The sequence below is a fragment of the Pieris rapae genome, chromosome 14, assembly GCF_905147795.1.
Source record: "Pieris rapae chromosome 14, ilPieRapa1.1, whole genome shotgun sequence".
Lineage (NCBI taxonomy): Eukaryota > Metazoa > Arthropoda > Insecta > Lepidoptera > Pieridae > Pieris > Pieris rapae.
The window spans coordinates 7555865-7579815 of record NC_059522.1 but is presented as its reverse complement, the minus strand read 5'-3'; the positions used below and the strand labels follow the sequence as shown (position 1 = coordinate 7579815).

Sequence of the window (23951 nt, the reverse complement as noted above, 5' to 3'; positions counted from 1 at the left end):
TCAATTTGACTCAGGGTCCTTCAAGAAAAGAGCGTACCAATTCTTAAAAGACCGGCAACGCACTCGCGAGCCCTCTGGCATTGAGAGTGTCCTGCCCGTTTGCCCCCTGTTGTATAAAAAAAACATAGTAGCAATTTAACTCACATAATAATACGGGTATGCTTGAGACCACCGGGGGTTGTAATAAGGCTGGAAGCTCCTCTGATTCTGATAATTCCTTCTTTGACCCCTTACTCTCTCCCGTCTCTCCTTTAGCTTTTTCATTGCAAAACGCGGCAAAAACGGATTTTGCGATTCAGCTGTTTCCATTAACTCGGAATCTATTGGCTGTGATTGAACAAAAACTGCAAACAACAAGAAGAACAAACTGAAAATTAGTTTTAACGAAGCCATTGCTTAATTCCAAATATGGTAGGTTTAAGCGTTTGACCCGGTTTAACCATCGTAGGATGCTGCATCTTATTTTATAGGCTGATGTTCGTGTGACACACATGTTTGCATTCGAAAATGTACCTAACGGTTGTAATTCCGCTTCCAGTTATTGTTATAGCGTCATAAGATATTTATAGTGTATGTTATGGTATACAAAGACTATGGGGTGTTCTTTGTTTCTCAGACACCGCTTTCACCAGAAAACCTTCATGCATAGAAATTTCACAACCTGTTTTTTTTATAGAACAGGGGGAAACGCGCAGGAGGCTCACCTGATGTTAAGTGGTACCGCCGCCCATGGACACTTTCAATGCCAGAGGGCTCGCGAGTGCGTTGCCGGTTGGTTGCGTTGGTTTATGTATTCAAAATTATTTATTTTTTCTTTTATTAATGATATAGTACCTGGATGGCCGAGCTTTGCTCGGTATTTTTATTTTTTTATAAATTGTGTTTTTTGGAAATTATATTTAAGTACGAATTACATACTAATAAAATGATGAAATATGAACAGTATATTATAGAATATATATGCTGAATTGCTTTAGTGTTGTTGTGTCGTTAAAGCAATTTAAACAAAAAATAGTATTATTATTCGCCGATAGATGTCAGGAAGATACATTTTTCAGTTTAAATTGGGACTACTCAAACACCACCTTTTTGTTATTTTCTATCATTTATTCCTAGCTAGATCGATTTATCGCCCCCGAAACTCCCCGTATACTAAATTTCATGAAAATAGTTGGAGCCGATCCCGAGGATATATATATATATATCCAAGAATTGCTCGTTTAAAGATATAAGATATATTAATATTGATATAAATTCTCATCGCTTTTCGAATATGCGCATTGAATTCAACGATTAATAAACCTAGCAATTGAACTGTATTATATCAGATCTCCCGTTCTCCTTAAAATAAACGAGCAAATTTTCGTTTATATTCAAAAGTATGCAAAAGAAAATTCAATGTATGTAAGGTGAAATGTGTGGGGTGATTTTTTTCACATTCAAGTCGTTTAGTTGCTCTAGTATTATTACCTATTTTATGTTTTTAAATTTGCATGGTCATCATGTAAGTAATATTGCACAACATTAAGCAATTCGGAATTCATTTTAAGATGTTATTATATAAATAATAAGTTTATACTTATTCCAACCATAAGTTTTGTTACAATGAAAATGCATTTTTTAATCAACTAATGTAATATTAAAATTTATACCTACATATTAATTGGTCTCGGCAAAAAATTAAAAAATATTGTATACAAAATGGCCAGCTTTGGCTTTTATATACGCACAACCAATCTGTTTGGCCACGAATCTATGGATTTACCCACTGCTTCCAAAGGATTAAAATGTATAGTGGTACTGCGTGCTCCAAAGTTTTTTAGAGACTCATGTCGCCGTGTCGTTTGGAATAGGCCATGTCCTCTAAAACTGACCACAACTTGAAGTCTAAAGGGTAGAAGTCTGGGCTCAATGAGGACCAGTCTTCAGCTGTCCGGAGTTTTGGTTTTGAGAGGTTTCACAACATGATCCAAGACTGTATCTTGATGCACTTTGGCTGAAGGGTTCACTTCTTTTTCACAAAAATGTAGTTTTGTGACTCCTTTATAAGACACGCTGCACCAAACCATCACCGACGCAGGATAATGACCTAGTTGTACCTTTCCAAATACTTCAGCAGCGTCTTTAGAACTATAAGCGTACACATTTTGATTTTCGTAGTGTTTTTCAATCGTAGAAAAAATGTTTATCGTTTAAGAGGATATTTTACCTGCACATCGCCATAGAAGGCATTTTGATCGAGTCACTCTCTTTTAATCTCTATTTTAAAGATTGGTTCAGGGCATGTCCTGTATATCGACGATAAGCATCGAGCTTCAGGTTGTGTTTTATAATCTGCGACAAAGTCCTAGCGGGAATCTTCATTCCCGAAACGATCCTAATGGGGTTCCGACGAATTCTGGCTTTAACAGCCTTTGTAGTTCTGACAGTACCTACTCAGGCCTCCCGACCTTTTCTGGTCTTCGATAGATGAAGTGTTGTTGTATCTGTTAATAATAATGTTGGAAAAAAATTTTGTTATGTAACAGCCGTTTTATGACTAGTTATATAATATATATATTTTATTTTCATTCTTGTTCTCTTAAAAAAAAATATGTATCCAAAAAAATGTTATAATATACATATATATATTTACAGTTGCAATTTTGCTGACACTTGCCGGCTTTTGGATGCTGACGTCAACTGCAAATTCAATTATAAAGTAAAATCTGATTTTTAATGACCTCATATTTTGGTTGTATTCCATGAGATTATTATATAAATGTTGTGAAATAATACATAAATCTTAAAAAAATGTTATTCATTGTTACAGTAAAATAAGAACGTGTGTTTATTTCGTAACCATGACATGGCCGAAAAATAGGACTTTGAAAAGCATGAATATGTTAAGTAAAATTTAAATATTTTGCCCCGATAACTATCGTGTCATTTATTAAATAAGGTGACAACGACATACTCATTTGCGACTTATGGTGGTTTATATATATATATTAATTGTGTAATCAGTACCTTGCCATTTTTATCCTTACCTTAGTTAAAAATGATTAAATTATTATATTTAGCTAGAGCCGGCATAATTTAAAATATTTGTAATGTTATGTATAAAATATAAAATATTTTGTTCTCTATTTCTTTTTTTATTTATATTTTGATTTTTTTAGTCGCGTCCTAGGCTGCAGCCTATTATTAACCAGGCCCTTCCGGATTTAACCAGAAAACTTTCATGCATACAAATTTCACAACTTGGTTTGTGCATTCAAATTTTTTCTGATTATTTTTCCTTTTATTAATGGTATAGGATTGCTTTTCTATCGTTGGGTTTCTAGTAGTTACTTGGTCGCTGATCTCTACCACTAAATCCTAACGAGTATTTTACCCGCACTGGAAGAGTTGTACGTGCAACTACAATATGGTTTGATTTAGGAGATTTTTTTTTGATTAGGAGATTTTTTTATACCCAACAAATCATAGGAATAACTACCGCCACATTTTAACAGCTTATGAATGCAGATATACAGATGAACATTGAAAAGACATAACCAGAAATTAGATGAGTTCTAAACGTGAACCCCATATAAGTTTTCTGTCACATTTTTACCTAAAGAAATATCTTTAGTTAGGGATAATAAATCAAAAATAAAAATCGTTCAGGGATAAAAATCCCTGCCTGAATGACTAATGTATATCGCATAACTTCAGTGACTCAACTGAGGAGATAAATTCTGAATACAAACAAACATTAATAGCTATATTTGCTAGAAATAATGCTCATACTCATGTTGTTTGACATGATTAATCATTGCGTCAATATTATTACTGAGGGGCTGTTCAGTATTACATAAGTAGATTTTCTGCAATCTATCCCCCCCCCCACCTTTCCATTTGTTAGCAAAAGTAGTAAATAGTACAAAAACGTATTAATTTGTTGTAGCAATCCTCGAAAATGAATTTTGTTTTCAAGCATATACATAGACAATAAGTGGGTAATGTGTAAAAAAATTTGAACAACTGTTCACGTAATCACATCCCTGAGGTCGTTGGTTCAATCCCATGCTGTGCACCAATGGACTTTCTTTCTATGTGCGTATTTTACACTCGAACGGTAACAGAAAACATCGTGAAGAAACTGTTTTTTTTTATGCTGTGGGCTATTCTAAATTCTAATGTTGTAAATGTGAAATTGCACCTCGTTACCAGATATAAATTTTGTTTGACAGCCATAAACTATACAAGGCTATGTCCTAATTATACGCATTAGTACTCTTAGAAATCAGTTGGCTTATGTTATGTACACGATGTTCTACAAATATTCGAGTCTTTCCTTCAACTTTGATTTTGTTCCCTTTGGAGTAGAGGTCTTGGGCCATAGGATTCAAGTGCACATGCTGATGATGTAACTTGACTCCTGGTATAGAAATATTTTATTTACATGAGAAGCTTAATATTAATATGTATATATTATATACGAGCGAGATACACGTCGCCATTAGCCGTAACAATTTTAGTCAGCTATGTTCATTCTAACATGCATCTTTAATGCCTTTTTGAATTTGTCAAACACTCCAATATTGCGAATTTGAGATGGTAATTGGTTAAATAATTGCACACCCTCATACCTAATAGATTTCTTCAAATAATTTGTACGCGGCTTCGGTAAGATAAGCAAACTCGCTCGACGAGTATTGCGTGTCGTTGTGTGTTTGATTTTTTTAAACGACAAGCAACTATGGATAGAGTTATTTAAAAAATTTTTTATCAAGATACAGGTGCTATATACATACAGTTGTTTAATTGTCATAATTTTGGTTTCTTGGTAGATTTTATTAGTCGCTGTTAAAAAATTGTATCTAAATAATGATTTTATTAATTTATTTTGTAGTGTTTGTAAGTTAGAAATTATGTTTTTACATGCCGTACCCCATAATTCAATTAGATATATGAAATGTGGCTTGACTAAACAATTATAAATTAAATGACGTACGGATTGAGGAATACATTTTGATATTGACCAAAATCTGCCTATAAGTGATTTTAGTTTGGTAATTATGTGTGATATATGAAAGTTCCACTTTAAATATGTATCTATTCTTATACCCAGATATTTTTCCCATTTTTTGTTAGTGATTTAAACGTCTTGAACTTTTAACGGTTGAAACATAGGAATGATTTTATTTTTTGCTCTGAATATTACATAAGATGTTTTTGAGATATTTATGGTTAGCAGATTTTGTTGAAACCAAGAATATAGAGAATTTTGGTCTGACTGAGCTCGAGCAACCATAGTCTGGATATTTATACCGAAATAAAATAAGCAGGTGTCATCAGCGTAGAGAGTGATTTGGTACTCCTAAAACGTATGTTAAGTTACTATTGATGGTGTGGCAAATGTCTACCTTAAAATAACAGTATTACAATTCTTGCAATCCAAAGTAAAACAGATTCGCATCGCCGTTTGGGATATTCCCATTTGGAGAGTTATACATAGTTGTGTAACTAATATTTATTAACAAAAAAACAAAATGAGAATTGGGTCTAAGAATAACAATAAAGGTGTCACAGTACGATAAATCATAAATAAACGTAACCATTATTTTTATATGAGATCTTTCATCCGTATTAAAAAAAACGAGCAAATTCTATTTACCGCTATATATTTGCTTTTAATGGGCGTTATGGGCAATGTAAGGCTTAGCTTGAAAATGAAGACTTGGTGTTTAAGCAATTTTAATGTCTGTAACTACCTATATATCTATATATCTATAAACTATCACGTGCATAGTGTTGTAATATTCGCTTTTGTTTGCTCGATTTTGTTGAAGCTTATTTTTTATATGATTAAAGTCTATAATAATAAGAATTCAGTGTATGTTACGGGAAATGTATACATTACTGCTCACTTTCAAGTCTTTAGAGCAATTTAGTATTATTACCAAAAACATTTAATATTTTAAAATTTGCATGGTTATCATGTAACTCAACATATATTATTATCTCTTGATATCGATGAATATTGCACAACATTAAGTAATTCGTAATTATGTATTTATAAGTTGCTAATTACATTTATTTTATATTCATGCTCTTTTTATATATTGTTATATACTACCCAATAAAAGATATACATATTACATTTACGGTTTGCTGCCGTTTATGTCAGCAGACAGCGATCAGTAGCAAGCATAAACGGCAAATTCAATCAGAAATCAGACTTTTACGCATTGCTATTTCGATATAAATAGATACTAAGAAAATCTATAATTGTAACCTCACATTTTGATCGTATTTCTTTACCACGATATTATTATATACATTTTGCGAAACAATACGTAAATCCTAAATTTTATTTATTTATTTTACAGTTTATTAAGAACGTGTGTTTAATTCGTAATCAAGACGCCTATGGAACAAAAATTGGACTTTGAAAAGCAACTATATTTTTTAGTAAAAAGATGTGACTAAATTATAGCTATAGTACTATTAAAGAAAAGTACGTTATTTCTCACTTAGGGGGCGTCCATAAATTACGTGAGGTTTTTTTTTTTATTTTCTGCATGGTGAGATGTCGTGAGATTTTATTCAACACCCTCCCCCAACCCCCAATCTCACGTGAGATTTTTCGAAATGTGAGTTTCTTACGTAAACGCGTTGGATTCTTATTGTAAAAAGAAAAAAACAAATTTGCTTCGTGCTTTTATTTACGACTAGTGATCTTAATCGTATTACGATTACGCTTAAAATCTTAAGCATGTACAATCTGGATTAAATGGACCAAAATAGTATAATTTTTTTTTGTTTCAATCAGAAAAAAAATTGCGTGAGATTTGACTCGACCCCCTCCCCCCCTTAAACACCTCACGTAATTTATGAACGCCCCCTTAGCGGAAAATCATCTTTTAGATTTGACTCCTAAGTACAGTCAGAATGAAATAAATAGAAGAATAAAGAAAACCTTATGATCATAGAACATTAATAAAATTTTGTAACCGAAACAAGAGTCGGTCGGCTTGCGGCTTTTGATGGGTGTACGGGCGTATAATATTATTTTTTTTTTTTTATAATTTTAATTCAAATTAAATATTAGCAAATGTAAACAACAACAAGGTTATGTTATTATTTACAACAACAACATTTCAATGTTTATTATGTACCTACATACTCATAACATATACATGTAAAATATGTCATCAAAACAATATTAAATTTATAAGTCAATAATAACATTATACAAATGTAGTAAACAAATATTTGCATTTCTTAGTCACGTAATTGAATCGACGCATGACGTCCTGTTGAAAAAAATGTTCGAATTTATGAAAATTGTTCCATGTTATGTAAAAAATTTTGATATTACATTTTTCCATACGGAAGACGTCATTCGCGTTAAGTCTCAACTCGGATTACCTTAATTAATAAATTCTTCGTATGATAAAGATGGCGGCTTTTATGAGAAACGTTTGGTATTCTCGGCGCCTGGTTACTTTCTCTCGACATAAGCATACTATATATAATTTATGAGATGTAGTATTGTCTTTAACTAACATAACTTTTACGCATTTAAAGAAAAACACTTTTTAACGGATTGAAGTTATGTATTATTGTAAACTTTTAATTATTTAAACATTATTTTAACTGTGACACTTTTTTGACATTCAACACCTGTCTTCAGTCACCGTGTTAAAAAAGTGTTTTTCTTTATGTTATGTATTTAATTTTTTTTCAACATTATTATAACGGTTTATGTATTTTTTTACATTTGTTTAAGATAGATGTAATATTTTGTATGAACCAGACAAAGAGGTAACGTAGGTGTTGTAGTTTTAGATCTATCTAAGATTGTATCAGATTTAATAAGTCTAACATTAAATTTTGATAAATGTTAAATATATAGTGAGAATTTGACATCGACAATTAAAATATATAATCAAAAATCGCTGTACCTTTTAGGGGCACCGACTTCAACTCAAAAAAGCTTTTGAATAATACTCAAATTTTAAAAGAAGACGATGCTTCTGGACAAGATCAGAAAGAAAGATCTGTTAACTGCAGACTGACTAACTATGCGCTGTTCATTTTAACATTCTGTCTTCTTATACTTAACTCAACTTATGTCAGCACTTCGCTGTGGAATCATTCTTAAATGTCAACTACGAAAGGTTGGTGCCAGTGGGGTCTAGGGAAGCCCGTCATGTAATGCTTATATTTCACCAAACACTGGCACTCTTTTAAACATTGAATCACTTCGCATTGCCATTTGCCATCAACCTCTGCCCACTAGCACTCCCCATAAGTTTCCCTGTGGCTTTAAAGTAGCCTTGAACAGCATGGCTTCCATTGCCAGAGTGTTAATCGTTTTTCTCGCCACTTCGCACTGGACGACATCATACGCCGCTTGCCGTCAATGTTCCAGACATTTTTAAACCAACAGGCTTCGCTCTTCCTCCAACTTCATTGGGGTTGAAGGTATTTTCTATTTATTAACTTTTAATTATTTTCTCGTAAACAGTAGTCGCTTTATTACGCAATGTTATGTTTCTATTAGCGTCAATACTCAATTGCGAAAATATATTCTCGTGAATTAATTAGAATAACAAAATGTAACTCTTGATGTCGGGGGAAGTATCAATTTATTTGTAATTCATATTTTTCAATATAATAAATTAGTTTGTGTGCTATACAACAAAGTATATAGCTATCTAATCAATAAAGTTTAAAGTTCTGAAGTCAAATGTGTCTGTTTATTAATCATTATTGCAGGCAAGTATGGTCAACTGTCAGCCTTATGTATAACACATAATCAGGTCAGTGGTTGACAGGTCTAAAGGTAGTTTATGATTAAGATTAAATACAATGTCCGGATAAGTTCCAAATAAGCTATTGGTTACTTATTGGTAGGATAAATATTATTTTTGCGTTTTACGACTGTCAGATAGCGCTATACGTCATGAAATGTGAAGTATCTTATTTGGAACTTTTATCTTTCGAATAATTTATGTGTTGCATAGCTATTTCACACTTTATCCATACATTGTGAAACAGGCCCTTAGTTTTATTAATCTTACCTAATCATAGATGTACCTACTACCGGTACACAATAAGTTGAATGCTGAAATTCTGAGCTACTCGGCTACTGCTTTAATACTTTTTCTATAAACAATTGAAAATTGCTACTTACACTGTATTTTGGACGCATATGTACACCATTCTTACGAGGTATATATTTATTTTATATACACAAATGAAAATTAAGATTAAGAAACATAAAACTGAATTAAAAAAAGATTTATTAATATAAATTTATATTTTGATCATGATACATATTTAAAGTACTAATTAATTACTATATTACTATACTAAGTAATTAATAATACTAATTCCAAATTTTCAATGGTTTATAACATTTAACCCGATTAATATTGATTTAACCTTGTAAACATTTAACGAGTAACATCGCTAAAAGATAAGAGCGGCAAGGTGAAACACGTTTACAAAAATAAATGGATCATTGTAAAAAACCAGGTACGTCAAAATTAGGCAAAAAAATCCGTTATACAGATATGTATATCAATACGATACTTTGCCCAATGGCAAAGTTTTGGCAAAATGACAAACTTTAATAGATGTATGCATGCTGTCGGTACATTGTGGTCGACTATTATCTTTTTATTTATTGTAATCAAAGAAGAACCTTCACTATTTAATGACTATGACTACGTTTCTCACATTTCTGCTTTGATCGTTTATTGTCCGAAGATGTCTGCTAGAGTGCTTTTTGTCTTACTGTCTCCAAATCAATCTTGACATTAATAAATTTATGTATTTATTTACTATAACTATAGCGTGTACTAGCAGACTAAATATGCATTTTAAAAGTACCTAAGCAATATTGTGCCGATAACCTTTATTACCTGTTGTTTCTAACCATATATATGAATTTTTAGATTTTGTTCAAAGTTCTGTTTTCTATATTTTTAACGTCTGGGAAACTTGTAGTATCCGCTCATTTATTTAGGAAATGAAGAAAAGAAAAGTAAAAACTTTATTATGCACAATAACAGGATATTTATTATGCCAGACTCTTCTTTTTGGCATGTTAAGTGTACTTTATGATGACTACATAACACATATTTATGATTAAACTATACATATATGTACTTATATATCTTTTTTTTAAATAAGAATATTTTTTGTATCAGCATAGGACATGTTGACAAGGTATTGTTTGAGATTTTTAGTGAATGTATGTGTGTGTTGTGAAATGTTAGTGAAAATTTTGTTTGTAAATAAACTGTTATCATTCCATATTTTATAGCAATAAATTGTTTATTAGTCGTTCAGTTACATCAGTTAGCCTAAGCTCAACGTTATAAGACTATATTGCGAACTCAAGGTTAAACAAACATACGAATTTAAAATCAAATCAATGGTAAATTGATAAGCAACACATGTTTTATTCATGTTTGCTGTGGTCACTGTGACGTTGCTCGGTTTGGGCATTCAGCTTTTTAGATTAATTTTTACGAAACCGACAGTCCACGCACCGTCAGCGAGCAGACGCGTCGTCTCAGCGTGACACGAAACATTGGCAATCGATCGCCATAATGCTTTTCAAGTCCAAAATATCACAGTGAAATCTCTATATTTATTTACATTTATATATTATATTTACGTGTAATTAAGAAAGTGTATCGTGTCAGACAACTGGTTTTTTATATCTCTCTAACTCAATTCTACTATGAAGGATAAAAGTAGTCGGTAAGTTTTTTTAATTTGGGTTACCGGTTTGCTTTTATATTGTCATTCTTTTGTTACCCTTTCTCAATTTTATTTATATTTAATATAACTCAATAACTCAATCTGTCTTTGCTTATACTGTGCACGAATAATATAAGTCTTATACATTTAAGCGACTGTAAGTCTGAAATAAAAATATTACAAAAAAAAAAAGAATCAATTTATGTAATTAAAACCAATTTAAAAATTCATTTCAACTTTTACTTTGCTGTAAATAAAAAGTAAATAAATAAACATAAGAATAATTTCTAAATCGAAATTAAAATGTAGTTTCAATAAAATAATTGACAGCCACTAGAGACGTACCTAGCCGTACTAGACTCCAGTCTCCACTTTAAACGTATAGTAAATATATAATATAATATATAGTAAATATTTTTTTAAATCTATTTGTGAATTAATCGAAATATTAAAAGCTAATATAATATTAACAGTGTTTACTTTATTAACTTTGACAAATTTACCACTACAACCGTAGCGAATCTATTAATCAGAATGAAAACAAATTCAATTTTAAATGCTCAATTTTAATCAAATCAGCAAATAAAAAAACTTCATTAGTACATTACGCTTGCTTCGAGGTATTTAACATTTTTTAAACAATCGTTTAGCGGATGTTACCTACCTGAACTGAAAACCTATAAACTCATTTCTGAAACAATTGACTTAATGTAACATACTTCTAGTAATTTGTTGCAGTGAACTAGTCTTGGAACCACTGATCGTTACTTTGATTTTAATGGATTTTTATTTATATCCAAAGAATTTAGGATACCAAATCTTAGTTAATTAATGATTCAAGACGACTATTTAAAACGCTTGTCTAGTTCGTGATCTATGTTCGCAACATTTTATTTAACATATATATAAACTTTTAGCAGCTTTTATCTTAAGTAATGATATAAAAATTTAGATCCTATGAATGTGTATATATGTAAATATCTTTTCTTACACTCCTTTTATATCTATCTCTATAAGAATTGATCTTTTATTTTATAGATTTTCCTTTCCTTAATTCCGTTCCATCCGTTACGTTTATTTTTTTACCCGTTTCCCTGATTTGACCCTGGGCCACAATGCACAAACCGTGCGGGCCATAATATAAAAAAAAAAAAAAACATTTTATTTAAGCTGTGACACCTGTACTTATGTCACGAAGCTAAAAGAACTCAGTGAAGAACAGTACATACCTTATAAATACAAACAATACATTACAATTTTTTTTATTTTTTTATTGGTTTCAATTTGAAAACTTTTTGGAATTTAGTTTTGTCTTTTATTAACATAACTTTTACACATTTAAAGAACAACACTTTTTTAACGGATTGAAGTTATGTATTATTGTAAACTTAATTTTGAATTTGGAATAATTTTTTTAATTTGATTTGGATTTTTTTTTATGGAACAGGGGACACAAGGGCAGGAGGCTCTCTTGATATTAAGAGATACCGCCGCCCATGGACACTCTCAATGCCAGAGGGCTCGTGAGTGCGTTGCCGGCCTTTTAAGAATTGTTACGTTCTTTTCTTGAAGGACCCTAGGTCGAAGTGGTTTAAAAAATTACTTATTTTATTTCCTAAAATCTTTCGTTTTAAATTATGTAAGTAATTAATTAAGCTCAAACTTATGAGGCATAGTAATTAAGTGTCTATGATTATACTTTTATATTACAAAGGCAATCCTACATTTACAATCGCAATAAATACGAAACTCATTTGCAAAGTCATTTTGTGTTTTATTTATTCTATCCAACAAGATATAAATAGTTTAACGATTTGTCGCGAAGTTAAATTGTATTTTAGATACTAAGTTTCACATTACGTTCGTGTCCACTTACAACAAATTCATGTTCTAAGCAGTAATTTCATGGTAATTTCACAATCATTGTACACATGATACATTGTGTACAAGAGAATAAAGATACAAACTTCATTTTTGTGATGGTATATTACATCTATACTACTTAATATAAAGAGGAATTTGTGTCTTTGTTACATACAAGTGTTTGTAATGTTGTAACACAAAAACTGGACCGATTTCATAAATTCTGTCACCATTCGAAAGCTGCATTATGTTTTCAAAAAAGGTATCTATAATAAAAATGCAATAATATTACCCAAGCTATAAAAATATTATCCACAAAAATCTGTCATGCATGCACTGTGAAAACTATTGATGATAAAACAAAACAAATGTACAGTATTATAAGAACGTATATAATAATTCGAGCGAAAATACGCGCAAATTAACGAACGAAAAAAGTTTGAAATAACGAGTAATTCTTGTATATATAATTGGAATCTCGGGATCGGCTCCAACATAAATGATAGAAAATAACAAAAAGGTGGTGTTTGAGTAGTCCCAATTTAAACTGAAAAATGTGTCTTCCTGACATCTATCGGCGAATAATAATACTATTTTTTAAAATTGCTTTAACGACACAACAACACTAATATAAAGCTATTCCAGCATATATATTCTATATGGTTCATATTTTATCATTTTATTAGTATGTTATTCGTACTTAAGTATAACTTCCAAAAAACACAATTTATAAAAAAATAAAAATACCGAGCAAAGCTCCATCGGCCATCCAAGTACTATAATATAATATCTACAAAAATCATGTTTACCCTATGGCCGTATGTTGTGGCCTATCCCGAGTGGGAACTCCAACACATGAAAATATTTTGCTGCCACAAAACAAAACTAGGTGAAATGTTGTGTATATGGAAGTTCTAAGACACTAAGTTCTACAAACTAATCTCTTCTGATCTATATTTTTGTTGATTTAGTTATATAGTAAAATCTGTATATTGATTATGAACATGAGTATCTAAAAATCTGAATGGAAGTACTTTAACTAATAAGTAAAATACAACTTTTATGATAACAAAAATGTATTTATAGTCCGACTTAGTAGACTATAGTACTACGAGATCTTTGTCTTTGAGAGGGAAACCGCGGGGCATTGCTATATAAACAGTGCGATAGCTATAGAATTTATACATATCGGTATAGTCTGGCCATAAATACTGTTACATATAAACTTTTTTTTCAGTATTTGATTTTGCGCCATTTCACAATTCATGTCAGAATAGGCTGTACTATGTCCCTGTAATGTACGTCTGTATCACCTCGTTTTAAAATCTAGACTCAGCTATGCAAATGCTACGTATTGCCAGTTTTGCGTGGTGTTTCTAAGTTCGCATATATGTACTTTAATAGCAACAATCTAAAACCATTGCATATCAAACGGCTGACGAAGGTACACTGTGTGCTATAAATAATAGTAGATGGTATTTTGACCCTTATTTATTTAAAGAGAAACTAGAACTTAATAAAAAAATTGCACTACCTTTAAGAAGCAAACAAAGCAGTGTGTTTAATAACAGTTAAAAATTTCCGACACATTCTTTTTCTGTATGCAGTGCAATCTTACTTCAGTTTCTTATCAAAGGCTATCGTTATTATCTATCAAAACTTGACTGACTGGAAACCAGTTCGCAAAAAATCTTTCAAATTGGTGTATTTGTTTGGTAAGGGAAGGTTAAGTTGATCTAAGCATATAACTTTTTTTCATGTACCTTTATACAGGGTTTCCAAAGGTTATTGTTAGCAATATTAATTACATTATGATTTTCTACATTTAATTAGTTTAGCCCCCTAGTTTATTATTGATGTTTTGGTACGTTTAATCTAGCTGTAATTAAAAGTCGTATAACGACTGCATAATTGCGTGGTTAGAAAACCACTATCTAGTAACTAACTGGAATAACTTATAGATACCGTTTAGGCACCGAATATATCCAAATTTTTAAATCAACCAAGTGTTACCTGTGAAACATATATGTATATGATCATTTGTGACAATCTTTTACAAATAAGTTCTTTGCAATTTTATTTTATGAATCTTGACTTTTCTTAAAATTTAGTTTTTTTTACATAGCAAACGGGCAGGAGAATCATCTAAAATTAAGTAATACCGCCGCCCATGGACACTCTTAATTCTAGAGGGATGGCAAGGGCGTTGCAGGTATAAATAAGAATTGTTACCCTCGTTTCTTGAACAACTCGTTCACTTTAATCCAACTATGCGACCAAAATTTTTATTAAGATAACGTAAGTTCAATGCCCGGTAAGGTGACACCAAAAAGCGAGAAAATTTTGTTCCAAGTCGATAAACCCAGTAAAACCTAATCATTTTTTGCGATCGAGTAAGTTTCGTACTTAGAGGCTTGTATTCACTTTGATTAGTGCGAGTGCAAGTGATAAGTAATTGACATTGATAAGTACAAGTAGTGTCTAATTATAGTTTAGTGGCCTGTAAAGTAAATGCAGTTGTCATATAGTTTGGCAGGCACGTTGTGAGTGAGGGGGGAGGGAGTGCGCACGCGTCGTCACTATTCGCAGTTCACTCGCAAAAAATAGAACACGCTTCTAATCACTTCACTACGCAAACAGGTCACCTGCACTAATCAGTCGCCGTCCACTCTTGTTTTCTCCTTATCACTAATTACCTGTACTAATCACTAATCAAAGTGAATACAGGCCTTAAGACAAGTGACAGTTCAAAGTTTTGAGACAGACTACGTCAATTAGTAAGATGAAGAAGAAGAAGAATGGAACAGTATTCGCCTGCTCTCACTCTCATCCCTCAGAAAGATTCGGTGCTGTCCACAAATGGACTTTCATGTGAAGCGGGCATTTAACACTAGTATGACGTGATATAGTGATATCTGAATCATGCAATTATACTGAACAACACATTTATTTTTACCACAATTTCAATAAAACAAAAAAATCTAATGAGTAGTACAAATAAAATATTTTATTAATACGAATCAATGTTGTAATAAAACAAACAAGTAACAAATTACACTATATTAATAGTATTGGTGAAAAATCGCACCTTATTACCTAAAATAACTGAACCATTATAACTACAAAATGATAATATACTCGCTCTTGAAACGTTTTTTCTCGATTTATGAGGTACTCATAGCAACAAAGCATACAATTGTACCAAAGCGAGACAATTGTCTAACGAACGGAGTCTTTTATTACGCGATTACTAAATATACATACTACATAAAGATCTATGCGACGTATTACCATCTCGTAACATATGTGTTGAGGCAGTGACAAAAACTTGTTTTTAAAACTAACAAAAACTTTATTTAAAATAAGGTTTACAAAAACTAGCGTTCAAGTGGGAATAGGATCGGGACTTGATACTTAAAGGTTTGGGTTTTGTGGTTTAGAGTAGGGTATAGAGTATGTATTAAGTGGAACAAACTAATTCTTAACTTATAACTACGTAAACAGATGGTTAACTTATACAAGGTAAAGAAATAGTAATTAGGTAAATAGAAATATTAATAATACTGTGGGGACCACATAACATTCGGATATCATTATGATTAATTATCTATAATCTATCGCCTTGATGGCCATCAGATTGACGCTAAGTCTAGCAGCTAAGCTATAACTTGGTATAGCAGATACGATATTAACTTCGTCCTGAATAAAAATCGTCAGAATTATTAGTCAAAACTATTTTGGTTTTCTTACGAAATCACGTAATATAATATAATAATTGTCTTGACATCTTCATGGTTCTGAATCTGAGCTTAGGTTAGTCATGATAATGGCAGAGACATACATAGATAAAAAAATATGACAGAGAACATTACTACAGAAAACATCTAGTTCACGCTTGCGACCTCTAAGAGATAAAAAGACCAAACAAATATGATATAATATTCAAAACGCTCATGTCATGATTTTTAATCATTTAATGGATTGACAGACCACTTTTATGGGCTTTTCATAGGTAACTGACAGCTGCACTCAAGAGTCCTTCCTTCCTTAGGGTTTATAGTTAGGACGGTAAAAATTTTTTTCCAAAGCAATAATTATTGTTTCCATGTTATCAGAATCTTGAGATTACAACGCATAAAGGGCATAAAGAAAACTATATGTCGAAAATTATAGTCATGGCAGACCTTCACTTTTTTATAAGATGAATAAAGATTAATTTTAGCTTAATAAGCTTCCAAACACTATGTTAATTAAACTGAAGCGACACGCAAGTATTTCAATCAGATATCAAGGCTCATAAATTGGAATGAATTGCCTATTGCATAAGGCATATTGCATTCTCTTATATAAGGTATATAAATAGGCTAGCTGCCAATGAAATCAATCATGCAGAATTTATTTGAAAACGTAGTTTTTTTATATATTTATTTGTCTCGTTCCTTACAGTTTAGTAAATCCGAAAGCTTTATAAAATGTGAAAAGAATAACTATAATTAAGTTGATGATGATTATTAATTAAGACTTTATAATTTATGGTATAAACCACGTTTATTGGCTTAAAGGTCTTGTTACCAGGCCATAAAATTATTAAAAAAGAAAAAAATAACCACGTTTAACTTGCGTCGAAGTGAAGTAAAATTGATTTGCTATATCTTGCGTAAATTACGTTATAATCTATATATTTCATAATTCAGTAAAAAAGTTACTTATTTTGCGTACCCTGCCTAAACTATTAAAGATGTCCTATCTATAAAATGTTCTAAGTAATTGTAGATCTTATAAATATCTACAAAAAGGTCCCCGACATACTATACCTATCTATGTCGAGTGAGGCACAATAACCATAAATGATATACATGGCAAAACGACGTTTGCCAGTTCAGCTAGTATTAAATAATCTAAGTAAATAGTGTAATTAAAATATCACAATTGTCATTTATCATTTGTTAATCATTTTGAATTGTGACGTGTTTACATACGTAAGCGTTAATCGCTTTCTGTTTTTTCCGTCGGGAAGTTTTTTAGACGCTACGCGGTAAAATCTTCATCAATTAAACAAATTATCGTAAAAAACTGCAAGTAATTTGTTCCAACCTGTGTTCTTTGGACCTTGACGAATTTTATTAAATATTCCGGTGGCAGTTTGACAATGGCAAAATTTACTCACGGTCTTTAATGGCCTATACCTTGCTAATTAAATTGTGATAAGTCTCTCTCGTATGTTTTGAGGTCATTTTGCGAAATTTATGTCAATGACTGAACATAAGAATCTATTGCCAACAATATAAGGTTGATGTGATAACGAGAATTCATATGGCCATCATATCGTTTTCGCGATTCCGACATATTTTTCAATCATCTTAGCATTATTGTAATATAATGGTGACCACTATAAATAATGTTTCATTTTAGATTTTTTAAATAGAAATATAATTGGTAGTATGTTAGTTATAATTTGTCTATATTATAGTTATTGTTTCGTATATATGCTGTAATTGAATAACAGCACGTATACCAAAGACAAGAAAGAGAAAATAACCTTTTTTAGCCTTTTCATAATTAAGTAATCAGTCAGTTCTTTACCTCTCAAGTCAAAGCAAATGTCAGCTTTTTGATAAATTGTGTTAAGGATTAAAAATATTTTTTTAAACTTAACTCGAATTTAAATTATTAAAGAATATGTGTATGATATACTTATATTATAAACAAAAAAATTTTTGCAAAAAATATCAGATGTACACAATATAAAGCTAATATTATATTAATGAATCAGTATTCGATCTCTAATTTGAATATCCCCAACTAGTTTTAAAATCACTGAAATCATAGGAGTTTTAGAGAATTTGCAAGTCATTTTCGATTAACGTTTTAATTTAATAATAAAAATTAAACGTTTTTATGAGAGTTGTTTCTTTTAATTAATAAAGGTTGCTACTGAACTTTGATCGCCGATTCTTTTTATTTTTTAAATGATATCTCATTTGGTAATCGTTGTCATTAACAACGACTATCTAAAAATAAAACTTGTATATACCCTTCTCGTATTGGGACGCAATGAGTGAGGGAGAAATATTTTTATTACAATGTTATGAAATATTGTATACGTCTAAGGGTCCACTTACACGGACAGTTCACAGATCACTTTTTTTTTAAAATCTAGTTTCCTTAATAACCGCCACCTTGCCTTAAAGGTCGTTGGTGTTGCGTTCGATTCCTAGCGAAATCATTTTGTCGGCAGGCCTTTGAACAGGCTCTACTATGGATTTAAATAAAATATGTCTTTATTTATTTACCAAATTAATACTAGTATTTCCCTAGTAGTGTTACATTACAAAAAAGGTTATCTACTACTAAGGTCAGCTTCAATAAGTCTACGTGTTTTAGTGGCGATGAACCAAAAATGGTTTTAATATTTTTTTCTTAAATAAACATATATACAGGTAGATCAGTTTCCGAAAGTAACTTTTACGTGTAAGGATGCTGCTCGCTTATATACAACTTATATATAGGGACGGGTTAATGTTCATTTGATAACTTTATCACGTCAATTAAATCAGTTGAGAGCAAGTGTCCAAGGAAGTGTATTGTTTCTAGTTGTAAATAATGGTGTTCTCAGTATTCGGTTATGTGATCTACTTTCAACCGAAGTTTCGTGTCGTTAGAATAGAAAGGTTTGTATATACAAGGCTACAGTACTGTGCAGGCCCAGCAAGTGATGGGTGATAAGTATCACCAATGTGAATCACTTATTACCGCGGCGCCTGCTTTCTGCATTCCATAACACAGTGCTTTGTAAGCCACTTTATGGGGCACATTACCTCTTTGTGGAACCAGCTGGCAGTATTTTCCGATACAACGTTCATGGAAAGAGTAACATTACCTCAAACACATCCGCAATCCCTGCGGCGTAACAGACGGCAAAATGATAATCAATAATTTAAGTCAGTACTAATTGGTAATATGGTAGCATGATGAGGCCACAGCCACAGTTCTACACCAGTCCGGTTACTATCTACCTCTGAATATCTACTAGAAGTAAACAGGTTTTTTTTTTAATGGCTCATTTCTTTCATGCTGCGATACTTTTACTAATTACATCATTAAAATAAGATTAAACACGTTATGTAAGTACGTTTATGTATAGCTCAATGATTCAGGCCTCAGATTTCTGAATCTATTTAATAATCATTTTTCAATTCCATAGGCAAAGTAGGTCAGGATTCGGTGCGCACGCGTCGACTTTTTCGGTCTAAGATATGTTTTCCTTTACCATTCGAGCGAATGTTGAATGGGCACAGAAAGACAATTGGTGCAAAGCCAGGGTATGAGAGTCGCGCGATAAAGTCACTAGGCCAATACTCCTCTAAAACAGAGCTGAGATAGTAAAATTATTAGAGAGTGCCAGCCATAACTTTATCGCTCCTTAAATTAGTTCGAGTCAGTACCAGTACTCACGTCAACACCAACCTTAAACTAATTATTGAAAATCCGTGGTGGCGATATAAAACATTTGCAATAATTATTATTTTGATGTTTTCATTCTGTAACAGACTGATTAAAACATTGTTACTAACTATTAGATTTTTCGCGTGAACAGTGTAAAATCGTAAACGCATTTTTTTAGAGAAAATTGAAAAAATTGTTCATAGATTTCTAAGATTCAATCGTGCTTTGACTTAATTTTATCGATTACGTGAGTGGGCTTGACTCATACAGGAATCTTTTTTTATCACAGAGATAAATAATATTATCAAATGATCAAAACGCGAACTTGATTTTTTATATCGTTCCTATCTCTTTCGAATTAGATTATTCTAAATGTCAAATCTTAAACACATGTACTAATCCGCACAAGTTTTACAAGTAATGTGTCAATTAAAACGTTATATATAATTTTTGATATCATTTAACCCGGTAGCAGGCGTGTATATGAACTTAACCGTTCATTAAAACAATAGATCAGAGGCCTTACTCTGTAATTTCCAATAATGATTTCGATGTCAATAATGATCTGATGAAGATTTTGTTCGGGCTTTTATAACATCCGCTATAGGGATATTGACAGATTTATTGCACATATATCGTTAATTGTCGCTATTAGAAGTTAGAGAGTACAGGCTAGCTATTCTTAAAGATAATTTTGACAAAATATCTGATAATATGTTGATAAATAAAAAATAAATTAATCCCTTTTATATTTAATTATTCTAATATTCATAGTATTAACATATTAATACCGGAGAACATATTATAATAAATATGTAGTCGTTTTCGATAAGCTTACAAGTTCAAGACAATCGACCTAGATTTTGAAGAGATATAATATCTTTTGAATTTCGGTTACGTCATAACAGATATCCTATCATTATGTATCGACAATATTTCTATGACGATTCGAAATTTAGAACCGTTCGTAATATTTGCAATTGCAAAACCACAAAAACGTAAGGATGGTTACGACGGTTAAAACGTTAGTGATAAGCAGTGTTGCAAAAGTCAAAAATCAAAAAAAGGGAGATTCTTATGCCAAAAATCGGGAGAAAACGGGAGGTTTTAAAAAATAAAATAAATGCACTTTAGGCTCTTATAACTTTATTAAACAATAAAGATATATTCATATTATTAAGGTTTAGTTATCCTCATCCGCATACCATCTCTTTGAAGCAATTTTTTCGAACATTTTCTTTTCAATATCAAAATTAAAACATGTTCGATATTCTTCTGTTACAACACGTTTAGTATGAAGAAGCCCTACTATAGATTCTGTGGATAATTTATTGCGAGTTTTGGTTTTCATTAGATTTATTGAAGAGAAAATTCTTTCTACATTGGCAGAAGAGTGGGGCAATGATAATATTTTGAAGACGAAGGAACAGATATGATGATGAAACAATAGAAAGTAATGCAATAAAATCTGTACTGTACACTTGCGAACTGACTATACAACAATAAAGTGAATAAGTGAATAACAAACATCTTTGTACATTCAGCACGTACTCGACCATCTCATTTTAAGGTAATTTCCCCCGTACACTCACCAAACAATTATGAATCTTATTTCAAAAGCACTTCGATCTATTATATTTTAAGTATACTGCTGTATTGAAAGTACGTACGAGAAGTCTTGGGGAATCCCATTGAATCGCTTCAGTGCTACTAGATATATTTTAGTGTTACCACAAAAAAAAAGTAAAAAAAAAGCAAAACTGAAATTCGGGAGATTTGGTCATGAAATCGTTATATCGGGAGGGAAGAGCCGAAATCAGGAGATCTCCCGAAAAATCGGGAACTTTTGCAACACTGGTGATAAGGTTTCAGACTTAACTTTTTACATACCAAAACGTGCATTTCACGTCACAATACATAATTTACATATACATTCCTCACTTGTTTACGTATTTCATGAGATAAATACGTAAACAAGTGAGGTTCGTATAACTCTAACGAAAACACTAGAGTTCCTAGACAGGAACGATTTTGTATGGCGTATACATTTTGACATGTAATCAAGGATTAGCTAACCAAAAATAAAACACTACTCAACATTCAACTGTTACGTACAATCGTGGACGGATTTTATTGATAACTGAATTTCCATTTACCACGCAATCACTTCCCTATTAATGGCGTCTATTAATAGATAAGGGCTATCAACACTACGACGACTAAATTAGAGATATTACATACAAATACAATTATATCATAATAAGGATGAGCAATTCTAGAAAGAGTATTTAATTAATTGAAAAACGGAGTAACAAGAGAAATTGAAATGGAGAAGAGAAATTTTTCATTCAAGTACAACTGCTGTGCTTTTAACACCTATATTTGTATCTATATTAGTAAATACAGGGAAACATTCCATGTTTCACAAATCAATAAATAATAACTATGTTAAAATAGATTTGTTGCAATCTCTCGATTTCTGCTAAAGATATGTTACGCATATACGCGTCCTTCTAATAATCGACAGATTGGTTGATAAAAATGTAATTGAAATCATAATCTATATTATACGTTAAGATAAGGATTCACTATGAAACAAGCGGTATGGTCACGCGTTTCATAAACAATAAATGAATTTCGTTTTCCACTCATGAAAATGGCGAATGGCAGTTAGCCAGAATATTTTAGAGCTAATTATAACCGTCTAATTAGTATTTCTTTTTTTTATTCGTTAGAATTCAGATCATTATCTGACTTCTAACGAATAAAAAAAGAAATACTATATAAAAAAAAAAATACTATATAAAAAAAAATACTATATACAAATAGCTAAGACAATCATAAATCTTATCTCGATAAATAAAACTAGAATTCTAAGTTCTTCAGTGCGATAATAAACTTGTTCTTTCGTGGTGATATAATTTTCGTGATAACTTTTTTTCAATAGTTACATCACCTCATTCTCTTCCGCCATGTCGCGTCATTTTGACCTTTGTCCACATGATAGTATAAAACATTAAATATTTTTAACGGCAAATGAGCGGCTTATAATTAATATTCTATTTTTAACTTAATTTATTCACAATCATCATTACATACATATTATATTAATTATATTTAATCACTTTGCAGTGATGGAGCCCACGAGGCTATGCTTTCTCAGAACCAGACGCCAAAGGCCGTTAAAAGTAAAGAGACTAAGAGTTCTGAAGAGTATGAAGCGCTGCAGGGTTTTCTTCGCAGCATCAGTTCGACAGCTACACTGCCGCCCTATATAAAGGGCGAGACGTACTCCTCGGTACGAGGAGTTTTTAACCAGGTAATATAATGCTATAAAGTTTTGTGTGTTAGCTTAAAATTTGTTTTAAAAATCATTTTTCTTGTATAGGGATATATGTATTAAGCTAACAGGGCTACTCTGTATGACGATAGTGATTTTCAATTATTGAATGAATTGGCAGAAATTCACACAGAAACAACACAGTTCCAAATTTTTATGTATGTATATGTAATTCAATGTCAAAATCGCTGTTGAAATTAGGTCTGAAATTTGATAAATAATGAACATATCGTAAGTGATTTTTATTTTTGCGTTATAAGTTTTAAGTAAAAACTGACATGTGCGACACACCTTCACACATTCCCACACACATCTCAACCAATATTTTTTAAAGTAAATTCTTAGTTAAGTCTTGGTTAGTACATAATGTTTTAGTAGTAATATAAAACAACATTAAATTGTGTAAATATTATCTTAAAAAAAGCCTGTGAAAATAATTTTGCGATTTTCTTATATTGAATATTATACTTGAACGGAGTGGTTGTTTCCGTGTAAGTATAACATAATAACCAAGTAATTAGTTCAAGAGGAACTTAAATTAAAGACGGAA

The 23951-nt window shown here is 31.4% G+C and overlaps 1 protein-coding gene across 2 annotated transcripts in view; it reads left to right on the top strand.

Annotated features, from left to right (window-relative positions):
* Positions 1-10511: 10511 nt before the first annotated feature.
* The window catches only part of LOC110995983 (facilitated trehalose transporter Tret1), a 30078-nt gene continuing 16638 nt past the window's right edge, over positions 10512-23951 (top strand). Inside the window, exons 1-2 of one of the 2 annotated variants that reach the window (XM_022263457.2) lie at positions 10512-10752; positions 23194-23380. In XM_022263457.2, the coding sequence (XP_022119149.2) occupies positions 10733-10752; positions 23194-23380 (207 nt within the window). In that variant the 5' untranslated portion in view covers positions 10512-10732. Of the gene's footprint in view, positions 10753-19179; positions 19287-23193; positions 23381-23951 lie in introns of those variants that run through there. The other variant, XM_022263456.2, reaches the window with a different exon arrangement.